This window comes from Lepidochelys kempii, chromosome 17 (genome assembly GCF_965140265.1).
Source record: "Lepidochelys kempii isolate rLepKem1 chromosome 17, rLepKem1.hap2, whole genome shotgun sequence".
NCBI lineage: Eukaryota > Metazoa > Chordata > Testudines > Cheloniidae > Lepidochelys > Lepidochelys kempii.
In genome coordinates, this window is record NC_133272.1 from 5870829 (window position 1) to 5885828 (window position 15000).

The window sequence follows — 15000 nt, forward strand, 5'->3', positions numbered from 1 at the left end:
CACTACTTCATTGCTGTAGTTTGCAGTGTAATAAAAGCCAATAGTTATTTAACTGCTGATTAGTTCCAAAGCTATTATCTGAATCCTTCCTGCACCATCAGATGTCTCTTGGGAATGAACAAGGCTCCATCTTCCTTTCTCTTTGCATATTCTCTATGTTATTAAATTCCACAAATGTTCCCTCTCTAAATGCTGCTTGATGCCCATTTAAAACCAGCATGAAAATATTAAGTGCATATTCAATGTAAGGGATTTCTGAGTAACAGGCCCTCGGAGTGGGGCATATAAAGGAGAACAATTAACTGATAGTTTTGTGTTCTCCTTTAGACTTCCCACCTCATTCCCAAGGACCTATTCCTCATAAATCAATCAACCAGGGGATAGTGCAAAGAAAGTGACTGTTTTCCCATAGTCTTCTGCAGCAGTATGATTGCTGCAGTTTAACTTGTCAGCTTCCCTTTGCTTAAGATTTTGGAAATTATACTCATGTAGCGTTAGCAAATCTTTGGCTTTGTTGCATGGAATAGGAACCACCTTGCCTGCCCCTGAGATTGGAAAAGCGAAAAAAGGAATCTGGGAAGGGAACATATCTATGAAGTAGGATATGAGGACCACAGCTGGAGGCAGCGGAGAGAAATGGTAAAAGATGCAGAGGAAACCTCTTCTCTCATATTTCACAAGATATTGGAAAGCTTCAGCGGCCATCTAAAAAACAAGAAACAGCAGAATTGGGAGACAAGCCTAGATACTAAGAACACAGCTCCTGGGGAAGAACTTGCAACTGTTTTAAAATTACAAGGGGAAAAAAAATCAAATAAACATCCATCAGCTTCTGGGAAGATGGCAGATTCTACTTGCCTAACAAGATTTTCTGCTTTCTTGGAGGAAAACCTCATTTCATTTATAGAACCATTAGAGAGTCCATATTTAAAGGGTTTAATAAAACATATATAGACTGCCTTGCCCTGCAAAAACTATTATTCCCCTGGGTAGAGAAAGTGACTGACTGTGGGCATTAATGGCCTCCTCCTGTGGTTTCTGGCATTATACCCCACTCTTATTTGTGTTTTTCCAACCCAAAGTGCTATTGTTTTTCATTATAACCCTGCACTTGAGTTCACAGTTCCTATGAAGCATGGATGTGTGTGATATTTTATTTATTTTTATTTATAGGTATCTCTATAGCACTCATTATTGTGTCTGTGTGTATAGTGTGAGTGCGTATCATGTTTATAAAAGCATTTGCATACCTTTTCTGTATACAAGAAAGATCCTGTATATGGCAAACACCATTAAAATGGAATAAGTACATTTTATATGAAATTGTTTTATCCTTGCCAAATATTAATTATATTCATAATTTGCATTTTTACATACAGAAGGTAGACTTGCTGGTGTCAGTTAAAAGACAAACCTGAAGTCATCAAGGGCCAGTAGGGGCTTTGACTGTATTCCTCAAAGGGGAGAGGTAGACAATGCTGTTTACATTACTGTGTAATCCATAAAAGTGGAAAGAACTTTGGCTTTGCAGATGGTTTCTGATGGATCTGGATGAAAGATGTTCTAATACACTCTTTGCCGATAGTGAGTGGAAGCTATTTCTTTTTAAAATGAGAAGAATACAGTAGGATTGACTGGGTGAATTTCAGATTTTTAAAAAATCTATGGAGATTTATACAGTGTCTACAGTTTATATAGATAAAATCTTTGAAAGTGGGACCTATTTATTGTTGATAGTGTGAAATTTTGAAGCAACCCAGTGAGAGGTTGATTACCCTGCTGCATATTAATTCTCCTTATTATCATGTGGTTTTTGCATTAACAAGAAGTTGAATCATTCTGTTTGTAAACTTTCTGATCCAGAGTTTCTAGTTGTTAATTTGTGAACTGGGATCAGTGTTTTACATATTATAAAAGCAAAACCTACTGCTCATTACAGGATAATGGATAAAATGTACCCATTTTGTTCTCTAGACATGTATACTGTCATGCTGTCTGAAATGGCTCATGAGTGAGAGTACCAGCCTCAGGGCAGACTGTCTAAAAGCAGGGCAGATACCCCAAACTTGTATGTTCTGTAATTAGAGTTCAACAACCCAGTAACAAATGTGAGTGCCCAAAGTACTAAAATAGTCTTATAATGGAGTCACAGGCAGTACCCTTAGACACTCCAGTCTACCTTGCTGCCCTGGCAAGCTGAATTATGTGAAAAATGGTCATTTACACCATAATTCACAAAATATTCAAGTTGCTCCCAGTTCCAAGAGGCCAGTCACTTACCCAGGTCAGGTTGTATCTTACATCTCGTATCAAAGACAAAGCCTGTAGCCAATCCTGTAATAAACTATTTAACAGTTTTTAACTGGGAAAAAGAAATGAGTTATTACAGGTTAAGGCAAGCAGGCATATATACACAAATGAGTTTGTCTGTGATCCAAAAGGTGACATAGTTGTAATAATCTTTCAGTTCAAAGTGTCTTTGAAGGTTAACCCATTCCAAGCAGCATGGGGATCTCTTTGTTTATGTTTAGGAATCTTTGACCCTCAGAATCCAGATAGCATAAAAGAGATTCAGTTTCTCCTTGTCAGAGTTTTTTATGCCCTCCACTCTGGAGCTCAAACCTGATGGGATGAATTCATGTGTAGGTCTCTCCTTCCTGGGGGGAGTTAGGGATTGGTCCAGGTTCCAGAGGGAGCAGTTTGCACAACCTGAGGCAAAGGACTGAGACAGTGTACAGTGAGTGGAGTTGAAGGGGGCGGCAGAGGACTGACAAAAAGTCAGGGTTTGACTATGAAAAGCATAATCCTTATTACAGAGTTGAACTGTGAACTTAAAAATCTTTAAATATATGGAATCAGGTGGTTGTACTGCAGAATTGTTAAGAAAAATACTAGCGATCATTCAGCAGTAAGAGAAATTAACTTAAAATAAAAAGAAAAGGAGGACTTGTGGCCCCTTAGAGACTAACAAATTTATTTGAGCATAAGCTTTTGTGATGTATTCCGATGAAGTGAGCTGTAGCTCATGAAAGCTTATGCTCAAATAAATTTGTTAGTCTCTAAGTTGCCACAAGTACTCCTTTTCTTTTTGCAGATACAGACTAACACGGCTGCTACTCTGAAACCTAACTTAAAATAGTTATTTCTGTCCATCAAACCAGATCTACTTAATCTCTGTTCATATCAAATGTGTGTTGCCATTCTGGTGTCTTGAAAGGTGTGTTATGCATCATCAGGCAAAACGATCAGGTGAAGGAATGGATCTCTGGGTGTCTTGCTCCCTAGGTTGATAAAATTCAGACTGGGGATTGGTGAAAGAAGGGGAAGTGATGATAACTAATGGCATAATTGCCCCCAGCCAATCAATCAACAAGAGCCTGTGTTCATTCCATACTTTTTTTGGTTTTAGATTTAATACACATTTTCATTAAGCATAGAGAGCATGTAAAGCAAGCAAACTATTTGATTACAAAGGGGCTAACCTGTGTTAATTTGGGATAACAGATGCAGAGACTACAATCTGTTAGGTACAACTGTTGTTAAATGGTATGTCCATACTTTTTATTTCTAACTTTTTGTCAAGTTTATTTGAGCTAATTTAAAAGTATTGAAAACTAGAGCTTTTAGGATCCAGAAGATGTCAGATGAAAACAGCATCTTTGGTTTCAACCCCAGCAGTGGGTCTCTCCTGTCTTTGATCTTTCTAGCTGGCAATCTGAGAAGCAAGTAATTTCCTACTCTTTCTTTTCTTTCAACAGCCCCTTGCTTTGAGGGAGTACCACATGGTGCTCAGTAGTGGCCACTCTGACATTTAAGGTGTGTTGCTTTGATGGACTCTGATGCTTTCCTGGGGTACCCAGGGTTGTAAAGCACCTCACTACCACTTGCCCTTAATGTGAGGGAGCCTTGTCTATGCCTGCCAGGGGTCAGCTCTCTGGCAACTCCAGCCACAGGCAGCAGAAGTACTCCCCTCTCAGCCTACACAGGCACCGCTGTCCCTCATGCAGGTTAGCGATAGGCACACTCCAACCCCTTAGTCGTCTGAGTGTCCAGCCCCTGTTCCACTGGACACTCGCAGCGTTCACTGATCTGTTACTCCCAAAAGAATTGTGCACACCAGCTTATCAGTTTCATCTTAGGACACAGCTCTACCTGGCAAACAGCACTTAGATTTATTTGTGGAGAAATCAAGTATACGTTTAACCAAGACCAGAGATTAAAATGATAGCAAGTGGATTAATGGAAGCAAAAGGTTACATGTAAAATAAAATCATAACATACATTCTGGAGCCTAAACATAACTGACAAGATGCCCTCTTGTCTAATAAAGTACTTTTATTCAAAGTCCTCACAGCATTTTCCAGCCAGGATGACTGAGACCCTCCTTTTATGAGACCAAGCCCATTGGCAGCTTGTCTCCCCAGGTGAAGGATACCACGGCATCTTTCTGTACCCCTCAGTATATTAGATAAGTCGTTTGTTCTTTACCCATAAACAGGGTTCCCTCCCCTGCTCTTTGTCTCTTCCTGTTCATTTCTTCTCTTGAAGTCACAGATTCCCAAAGTCCAGCACCATTTTCAGCTACAAAACTGGTAGCCATCATGCCTTACATAGCATCATATCATGGTGTGGCTTAATGGCTTTACGGGTTGGGATACAATGTAAAGTGAGGAAATGAAGGCATGAAGAGTCATCAGGGACCTGTCAAAGATGTGGGGGAGGGAGCTGTGGAAATTAGGGCTGTCAATTAATCGCAGTTAACTCACTCGATGAACTCAAAAAAATTAACTGTGATTAAAAAAATAAACACAATTAATCATAGTTTTAATCACACTGTTAAAACAATATAATACCAATTGAAATTTATTAAATATTTTGGATTTTTTTTACATTTTCATATATATTATATATATATAGTCATATTTTCATATATATTGTATTCTGTGTGGTAATTGAAATCAAAGTGTATATTATTTTTGTTACAAATATTTGCTCGGTAAAAATAAACAAAATAAACAGTATTTTTCAATTCACTTCATACAAGTAATGTAGTGCAATCTCTTTGTCGTGAAAGTGCAACTTACAAATGTAAATTTTTTTCATTACATAACTGCACTCAAAAACAAAACAATGTAAAACATCAGAGCCTACAAGTCCACTCAGTCCTACTTTTGAAGCCAAACAGGTTTGTTTACATTTACAGGAGATAATGTTGCCCTCTTTTTATTTACAATGTCACCAGAAAGTGAGAACAGGCATTTGCATGGCTCTTTTGTAGCCAGAGTTGCAAGATATTTACATGCCATAGAATCATAGAATATCAGGGTTGGAAGGGACCTCAGGAGGTCATCTAGTCCAACCCCCTGCTCAAAGCAGGACCAATCCCCAATTTTTGCCTCATATCGCTAAATGGCCCCCTCAAGGATTGAATTCACAGCCCTGGGTTTAGCAGGCCAAAGCTCAAACCACTGAGCTATCCCTCCCATATATGCTAAATATTCACAGCGTCCTTTGTGCTGTGGCCACCATTCCAAAGGATGTACTTCTGTGCTGATGATTCTCGTTAATGCATTATTTTTTTAATTAAATTTGTGACTGAACTCTTTGGGGGGAGAATTGTATATCCCCTGCTCTGTTTTACCCGCATCCATAGATTACAGAGGTCCTCTTGAGGTCCCTTCCAACCCTGATATTCTATGATTTAAGAATCTGAAGTGCCTTCCAAAATCTGAGAGGGACAAGGTATGGAGCATGCTTTCAGAAGTCTTAAAAGAGCAACATTCTGATGCGGAAGCTATAGAACCCAAACCACCACAAAGAAAATCAACCTTCTGCTGGTGGCAACTGACTCAGATAATGAAAATGAACATGCGTTGGTCTGCACTGCTTTGGATTGTTATCAAGCAGAAGCCATCATCAGCACGGTCGCATGTCCTCTGGAATGATGGTTGAAGCATGAAGGGACATATGAATCTTTAAGTGCATCTGGCATGTAACTATCTTGCGATGCTGGCTACAATGTTGCCATGAGAACGCCTGTTCTCACTTTCATGTGACATAAAAAAGAAGCGGGCAGCATTATCTCCTGCAAATGTAGAAACAAACTTGTTTGTTTTCGTGATTGGCTGAACAAGAAGTAGGACTGAGTGAACTTGCAGGCTCTAAAATTTTCATCGTTTTATTTTTGAATGCAGGTTTTTTTGTACATAATTCTACATTTGTAAGTTCAACTTTCATGATAAAGAGATTGCATTGCAGTACTGTATTAGGTGAATTGAAAAATACTATTTTTATTTTTTTATAGTACAAATACTTGTAATCAAAAATAAATATAAAGTGAGCACTGTACACTTTGTATTGTAATTGAAATCAATATACTTGAAAATGTAGAAAACATCCAAAAATATTTAAATAAATGGTATTCTATTTTTGTTTAACAGTGCAATTAATCGTGATTGATTTTTTTAGAACTATATGAAAAAATGTGATTGTGAGCTTTTTTGTGCATTTCATATGCCTTCACTAAATAAAATTTACTCATACTGAATTGCATCCACTGTGTTTATTACTTTAAGAATCCATCAGTACAACACCTGTCACAAGATAATTCATTTCTTTTTTGAGAATTGCAAGGCATAAGTATATCAAGTTGCAGCAGTGGAGAGCATAAATGTTTGGATTTTGAAATGCAGTTGCTTACATTCAAATTGCACAAATTTCCAGAGTGTCAAGTTATGACTAATATTGACAAATACTGAATAGTATGCATTTTATAAAGTTGTGATTGGTATTTTTATTGTGCATTTTATTGGGGACATGTTTAGTATGTTTTAGAGCCTTTTGAAAAATTAGGTGACTGAATATTCACTATGGCACTCTTAGATTTCTTTTTTGTATGTTTGTTTGTTTAGTTGCTGGATAAATTAAAAGATCGCTGGATGCACACTGGTTTATGGAGGAACTTGGAGCTGGTTAAGACAGTCATTGCAGAGCCTAAAGGAGGAGACAAGGCTGACTTTGATGCACTGCTCCAATTATACTATGATGCAATAAAACATAAAGGAGGAAAAGGTAATTGGATGGCTGAGGATGTCTGAATGAATTTTTAACTCACGTTAAGTAATTAATGTAGACTTTTCAGGTAGAAAGTGTGGCTGATATTTTAAAAGTCAGACTAAGATGGTGTCGTACAATTTATTTTACTATGATATGATATTTTTGGATTTGAGAGGAGTTGTGCCTGATCGTTTGTACGTAATGTATTCATATATTCCACACAAAAAACTTTGTTCAAATAACATTAAGGATGCAAAGTCAAGCACTATGAAGTTAGGAAATGCCAGTATTAACCTTTATGCTGCCTTGTGCATACAATATGATACAATCTTTAATTACATTATCACATACTCCTGTTCACAGGAGCCCTGCTCTTTGAGTGATTGTGCACATGTACGTTCTACCGTAGATGTGCGTGCACCCAGTGCACTCAAGTCAGAGACTTTTGCCAGCCTTCACCTCAGGTATCTGCAGGCCTGGCTTTGCTCATTATACCATCCAAGCAGATGCTCTCTGGACATGCTGATTTGCATACCTGCAAGAGTGCTTCAGTCCATGAGTTGATGGATAGATCCCCAGAATGTCTGCAAAGGTGTTCCTTTCTTACCACCAGAGTTAACAAGTACTCTTGTAACAGATGTGTCCTCCAGGGGCTAGGATGCCAGTCTGGGGCAACTTCAGGCTAAGGCACTTGGCACGTCACAGGAGACTTCTCTCCACATGAATGTATTGGAGCCATGAACTATTCATTGGGGCTGTGAAAGTTTTATTACCACCATAAGTAATCAGGTGGTTCAAGTTCTTACCAACAACACCACTTCTATGTTTTCTCTCAACAAGAAGGAAGGTGCAGGGTTGATTTAGCTTTTCCAAAAGGTGATCCATTTGTGGAACTTCTGAAAGAGCACTTTCTTACCAACAGAAGTTGGTCCAATAAAAGATATTACCTCAACCACCCTGTCTAATTTTTGCTAAAGGCATTTCACCTCTCAGGGATGAGAATTCCATTGCAAATTCTCTCAGCAGACACTTCAGAGACCATCGTGAGTGGTCAGTAAAGAAGGAGATTTTGCAAGAGATTTTTCTCTCAGTAGGGATACCAAGTAATAGATCTCTTTGCAACCTATCTGAACCACAAATGCAGGAAATTCTGCTCCAGGGCAGGCCACAGCCGGGGTTCCATGACACATGCTTTTCTTCTTCTCTCGTCATCTGCTGTATCCATTCCCTCCAGATCCTCCAATTCCAAGGCTAATCAGGAAATGAGGAAGAGACCTCGTAGCACCTGGTTGGCCAAGGCAGTACAGGTACACGGACCTACATCAGCTCTCAATTCAACTGCCCATAGCTCTGCCTATAGTTGAGGATCCCTTCTTGCAGAACCAGGGAAAACACTGCACCCCAGCCTACAATCTCTCTACTTTATGGCTTGGATGATTTCTGGTACAGCAATGTAGAGAAAGTCTGCTCTCAGGATGTCCGTTCCATTTTGATAAACAGCAGAAAGGAATCCACTTGAGCCCCTTATGCAACAAAATGGAAGAGATTTTCAGTCTGCACCAAATCTCATCAGCTGTTACCAATTTGCACAGAGATCAGACATGTATCGGACTACCTGCTGCATCTGAAATCTTCTGCCTCTCAGTTCAGTGAGATTCCATTTAGCAGTCATTTCTACATTATACCCACCAATGGAAGGATTTTCCATCTTTTCACAACCTTTGGTAACCAAGTTTTTTAAATGACTTATTCATGTTTACTCTATTGTCTCTGAACCAGTACCTCCATGGGACATGAATTCGGTATTGTCACTCCTAATGGGTTTTTCTTTTGAACTATTGGAAACCGCTTCCTTACCATTGCTGTCAATGAAAGTTGTATTTTTGGTAGCAATTACTTCTGCAAGGAGGGCATCAGAGCTCAAACTCTTTTAGCTGACCCTCCTTACATGATATTTCAGAAGGACAAGGTCTCTTCTAGGTCACTCCCTAAGTTTGTGCCTAAGGTTGTCTCGGCATTCCACCTAAACCAGATTATACATCTCCCAATATTCTTTTCAAAGCCCCACTCTAACAAGGCTGAGGAAAAGCTCCATATTCTAGGTGTTTGAAGGGCTCTGTCCTTCTACCTGGACTGCACAATCAGATCATCTCCAGGCCTTTTTGTTGCCTATGATGAAAGGGCAACCTGTTACAGCCCAACACATATCACATTGGATTTCTGACTGTATCAAGTTCTGCTATGATTGAGTAAAGGTCTCCTCCTCCTCCTCCTCCTCCATTCTACTAGGGCTCATTCCGCTTCATCAGCCTTTTGAAGTAACATACCTATAGTATGCATTTATAAAGCTGCAATATGGTTGTCAAACCAGACACAGTTTCTCAAGCTGATGCAAACTTCAGCAGGTTGGTGCTGCAGTCTTCTTTTCAAGTAAACTAGAGTCCCACCACCTGCAAGGAAACTGCTGGTAAGTCACCCGCTACGGAATGTATATGTGCACAATCGTTCAAAAGAAAATAAAAAAGATTACCTGTACAGTAACTTGTTTTTCAAGATGTGTTGTGCACATGTGTGTTCCACAACCCCCCACTTTCCCCACTACTTTGGATATTCATTAGAAGGAAAGGAGAAGGAGGCAGCACCCACACCCCTTTATACCTTTCGCTGTGTGCATGAGGATAGCAGGGATGTATGCCTCGGCTGCTGGTACTTCTGGCAAAAGTCTGACTCTAGTACATTGAGTGCACGTACACCTACTATGTATATGCACACAGCACATCTCGAAGAACAACACTTTAATATACTGGTACGTAACCATTTCCACCTCCCCTTCTACCTGCTGACCCCTTGCCTAGCCAGTCCCAGTCTCTCCCTGTGGGCTGCCATGGCGTATCCTAGCCTCAACCACCAGGCTTCTAGTCTCAGTCTACCTCTAAGGCTCCTAATTTAATCTCAGTTTTCCTCTTCCTGGGATCTTCATCCTGATATCCACCCCAAACTCCTTGTCCTATCTCCCCTAGGCTCTTTCCCAATCCTAAGCATCCCCACTGGCTCCTCATCCACTCTGTCTCCAATTTCCCCTTTCCACTCCTGCTTCCAGGCTCCCTGTCCCAATCCACTCTCTCCACTGCCACCTCCTCCTTTCAGGTCTGGGTCCTGTCCCCTCTGCATTCAAGTAACTTCCTCTTCCCCACTGAGAAGATTCTGCTGTCATTCCTGAAGAGTTCAACCCCTGACCTGACAGCAAGAGTCTCCTAATTTAACTGCAACAGTGGTCTCTCAGATAGCTGGATCCTTAAGTATTTTTACAGTAGACTTTCTGTCCAGTATAGACTCCAGATGTGTACAGCAAATGTAATATTTACCCTGTTAATTTCTGAGCAAAGCCATCATTTTGCAAAGCACAGAAACATATTTACAGTGCATTGTCTTACAAACTTAACCTGACACGTTTTATTAAAAAATACCCTAAATATCAGTTCAGTCAATACAGCATAATAGTAAGAAAGAGAACAAGAGAATACCATTATTGAAATGATAAATTTAAAGCACTATTGCTTTAGGTAGGTACAGTTTTTCACTTCTATATTATATAGTGCCTCTTGCAAACATAATATGAAAATGGCAAATTCAGCTCATCAATATTATTTGTCTAAATTATATTAGCTACCATAATGCTTCTGTAAAAAATCATGTATTTTTATTTCAGCTCACTTTTTTCAAACTGATACACACTGCATTATGCTGTTTTAACTTGAGTCTTGTCAAAGAATACCGTAAAACTGCCTTCTGATAATTGATGATTTATTCCCAGAATGATTGCTAATTCTTCTTTGCTTTGTTCAAGATGGAGCACTTCTGATAGCAGTATGCAGAGGTAAAGTTAGTGAAGGCTTGGATTTCTCTGATGACAATGCCCGTGCTGTTATAACTATTGGTATTCCATTTCCAAATGTGAAAGACCTTCAGGTAGGATATCAACACTTAACTAAAAGATTTGTAACTTAAATTTGTTATGTCTAAAATACTTCATCATGTACGGAATACTGTATTACCAAATTTTGTTCAGGACTCTCACCTGACCTCATTTTGAATTCTTCAGCATGCTTTCTACATGGTAAAATTGAGAGACTATGTGGCTTCTATTTTTAGATTTTAACACTTGTTAATACTACATACTACAATAAATTTATTTTAAGCCATTGTTTAAACAAAGCTAGTAATGGTGTTTTTACATTCAAAGTGCCCACTAGCTCCATTTTTACCAGCTACGGTACAGTTTTCCCCATTAGTTCAAAGGCTATGCCTGTTGCATGGATAAAGACTCCTCCTTGATTTATCTGATATAGCAGGATATGTGGTAGCTAAGATCCAGTATAATTGATGGGGAAAAGATTATTTTTTAATCTATTTGAGGTTGTTTCCTAAGAAAATAAATAACAGATACAAATTAAAGTAAGAATGTTAAGATGGGTAAAATAGGTTGAGAGGTAAATATATAAATATAACCTAGAGATGAAAGATTTTCATACGTTCTTTCATTGTTGGTCGCTGCATGTCTCCTCTTCAATCCCCATTTCCTCCTTCAACATCGCTATGTGTGTGTAGCACTCTTCATTTAGCCTGGGAGTAGAATAGTAAATTTTTTTACCAAAGCTAATGTTGATACTTAGCTTGCTTCTTTAAGGTGTGAAATTATTACATGAAATGATCTCTCCTGGAAATTGAGAACACTGCTTTTTTTTGATGATTCAGCTTCAGCTGATTTGAGGCATAGATCTTAAAGTGGCTTCTGAATGTAGTCGTAGGCCTAAATTAACTAAACTTCTGGGTCAGTTTGTATCTTTGAATTGACCAAAGTGTCAACCTCTTACATTGCTGAGAAGTTATTCATGTGAGTATACTCACTGATTTTGGTGGGACTGCTTTTGTCAGTAACTGCTCATCAGTGGGAGTAAAGGGTTCATGTTTAGGTCCATTATGTTTTGTAAAGGGATTAAAAATAATAGAGTATGAAAGAAAGGTGTAATGAGTAATCTGAGAGAGACTGACTTGCAATGTATGTACCCAAATAAAAAGAGTACCCATTAGATGTATAACTAATACAGACTTTTTTTTTTGGTCCTTTGCAACCCTGATTGTTATTTCAGTCCTTCCTGGATTGGGGGGTAGTCAGTGGGAAGATTACGTATTCATGAAGAAGAGGAACCTGACATACTGGGGAAACTCTGGTATACAGACAGGAGTTGTGGAAGCTTTGCCACATAATTGTCTTAGTCCTCATTCGCAATGCTTGTGTTGGTATAGTTTTGGTCCTCTGTTAATCAAATTCAGTGAGAGATTTGGTTCTGAGGGCTTGTCTATACTTCTGGCTAAATTGGCACTGCTGCCATCGATGCAGTGGTGTCGATTTAGTGGGTCTGGTGAAGACAAGCTAAGTCGATAGCAGCGCACTCTCCCATCGAGGTCTGTACTCCACCTCCCTGAGAGGCAGAAGATAAGTCAGCGGGAGAGCATCTCCCGTCAACATAGCACAGTGTAGACACCACTGTAAGTCAACCTAAGTTACATCAACTTCAGTTACGTAACTTGAAGTAGTGTACCTTAAAAGTAAATTTACAGCTTAAGTATAGACCAGCCGTGAGTGCTTGGTAAGTCGTTTCCCTCTGCTAACTGGTGGCATATTTCATGACTCTCAGCCACTCCCCTGAAAGAAGCAGAAATGAGGAAACTCAATTAATAGACTAATTGAAAACCTGAATAAACACATCTTACAGCATGTGGTAAAAGTTGACATGCTTCAGACATATTTCTAGTGGGAAAGAATTCCAAAAACAAGGGCATGCTGCGGAGAGTGCCATATCTTTGACATAAAATTCTACAGATTATCTCATATCTGTTCTATAGAGTTATTCTTTCTTTGTACAGCATCCAGCAGAATGGGGACCTGGTCCATAATTGAGGCTCCTAGGTGTTACAGAAGCACAGAAAATTATAGTAATTGATTAGTTAGACTTCAGAATACATCAGCTTAAGTTTAGTCTTCATAATTTTAATTCCCTTTCCCTTCAACTATACCTCTTGTCAACTTGCTTTATCCAGTCTCTAAGGTGCCACAAGTACTCCTTTTCTTTTTGCGAATACAGACTAACACGGCTTCTACTCTGAAACTTGTCATAAAACTCTGACACATCGTCCAGTAAAAAATGTCATGGGTTGCCTCATGAGCAAGATAAATCAGAAAATTGCTTTACTAAATGATACGAATAGATTCGTATAATCTAATTGAGGAATAAAGAAAATACAGATCAGAGTTCCCATAAGTAAAAGTTCCCCAAAGTGTCTGAAGCCATTTATTTCACCGTTCAGTTAAGCAAGTGCTGCCAATCTTAATATTGAAAATATAAGCACAATATTTCAGTGAACAGAATATGTAACTGCTGTTTCTTTTTTCATCTGACCCTTTTGTAACAGAAGAAATCGGTGTGTTTTCCTTACATGCAATATGATATCTTGCTGCTGACATTTGTTAGTTTTAATTATTTAGGGGTATTTACCACTTTTCAACTCACAACATTGGAAGTATTTTTCTTTTACTGCTGTAATTGCTTTATGGGTTTACACCCATATGATTATGATATGATTATGGTTTATGATTTACACCCAAAGATGTATTGCTACACAGAGTAGAATTTGCTCTTGGTTTACTAGTAACAGACAGACCAATGAAAGAAGTGTTCAGTGTGATGAAAAGTGTTTGAAGTGAAGAGAGAAGTCAAGAGTGTAGGCAACAGCAAAGCTGTTCTTGTGCTCAAAGTGAATGTCAATGACACAGGTTCACTGTTTCATGATAAACTCCTTTAGCACAGTAACTTACTAGAAAATATCCACCAGTTCCAAAAAATATGCATGTTTTGTTGTTGATTTCGAAGATGGCAGTAGCAACAGCTGGCCATATTTAAAAGTGTACTTTTGTCTTCAATATGACTGTTTCACAACCCTAAAAAATATTGCCACCAAAGTGTCCGTTTTTATTTTGTAAATATGGCACCATAATAAGTTAACACTGTTTGGAAGTGGATGCAAATCCTCTAAAATGAGGCAATTGTTTAAATACAAAATCAATGTCATCCTCCAAGTACATTTTTCAATGAGCATCCTCTTCCATAAAATCAAGACTAAGAGATACAACAATACAGTGGAAAAGATTAGCATTTATGTGTCTGGTTAATCTCTGGGCACATATGGATACTAAGTAATGAGCTAAGAAGAAAGTCTTTGTAAAAAATAAAACATTGTGGTCCCTACAATATATAAAGCCAGAGGGTCATCCTTATCAGTATAATCCAAAATAAATAGGGATTTTCCCCCTTTCGGGATCTGAGTATACAAAGAGTATTAATGTTAAAATATATCCATGTTTGCATTAAATGTTTTATACATAACTGACTTGAATTCTTTGAGTTACTAATTAGAGGTAACTATCTCTACTAAGTATAGAATTCCAGAGTTTCCACCCTTATGATAAAGGGAGGCTGGTTGATCTAGTCAGGAATATAGAGGTTGCAGTACCAAATAAACATAAGAACCCGTATTATTCAAATTTATTTGTAACACTGTTTATTAGTGTTCTCTGTGTGCCAACTAAACAGTCATCCAACTGTTGGTTCCTTTTCTTTCCCAGTGATAACAGCGATTACCACCATTACTACTACATAACTTTGAAAGGTGCTGTATAAAATAAACTCATAATGCTGTACAGAGCTAACAACCAAAATGAAATATCACATAATAAACAAATAGTAGAGCTGCCAGACACTGGTTATAAGTAAGCCAAATCAAACAAACAAGTAATAAGTTTGGACTTGATAACCCAAACTGACTTAGCTTCTTTAGTTTTTGGGATGCATTCTGCATTTTAAGTGCATAATCAAAGATTTCTTT

The 15000-nt window shown here is 38.4% G+C and overlaps 1 protein-coding gene across 1 annotated transcript in view; it reads left to right on the top strand.

Moving 5' to 3' along the window:
* The window catches only part of BRIP1 (BRCA1 interacting DNA helicase 1), a 134837-nt gene that overhangs the window by 88527 nt on the left and 31310 nt on the right, over positions 1-15000 (top strand). The window contains exons 16-17 of the mRNA XM_073315419.1: positions 6912-7071; positions 10904-11025. Of these exons, the coding sequence (XP_073171520.1) occupies positions 6912-7071; positions 10904-11025 (282 nt within the window). The remainder of the gene's footprint in view (positions 1-6911; positions 7072-10903; positions 11026-15000) is intronic.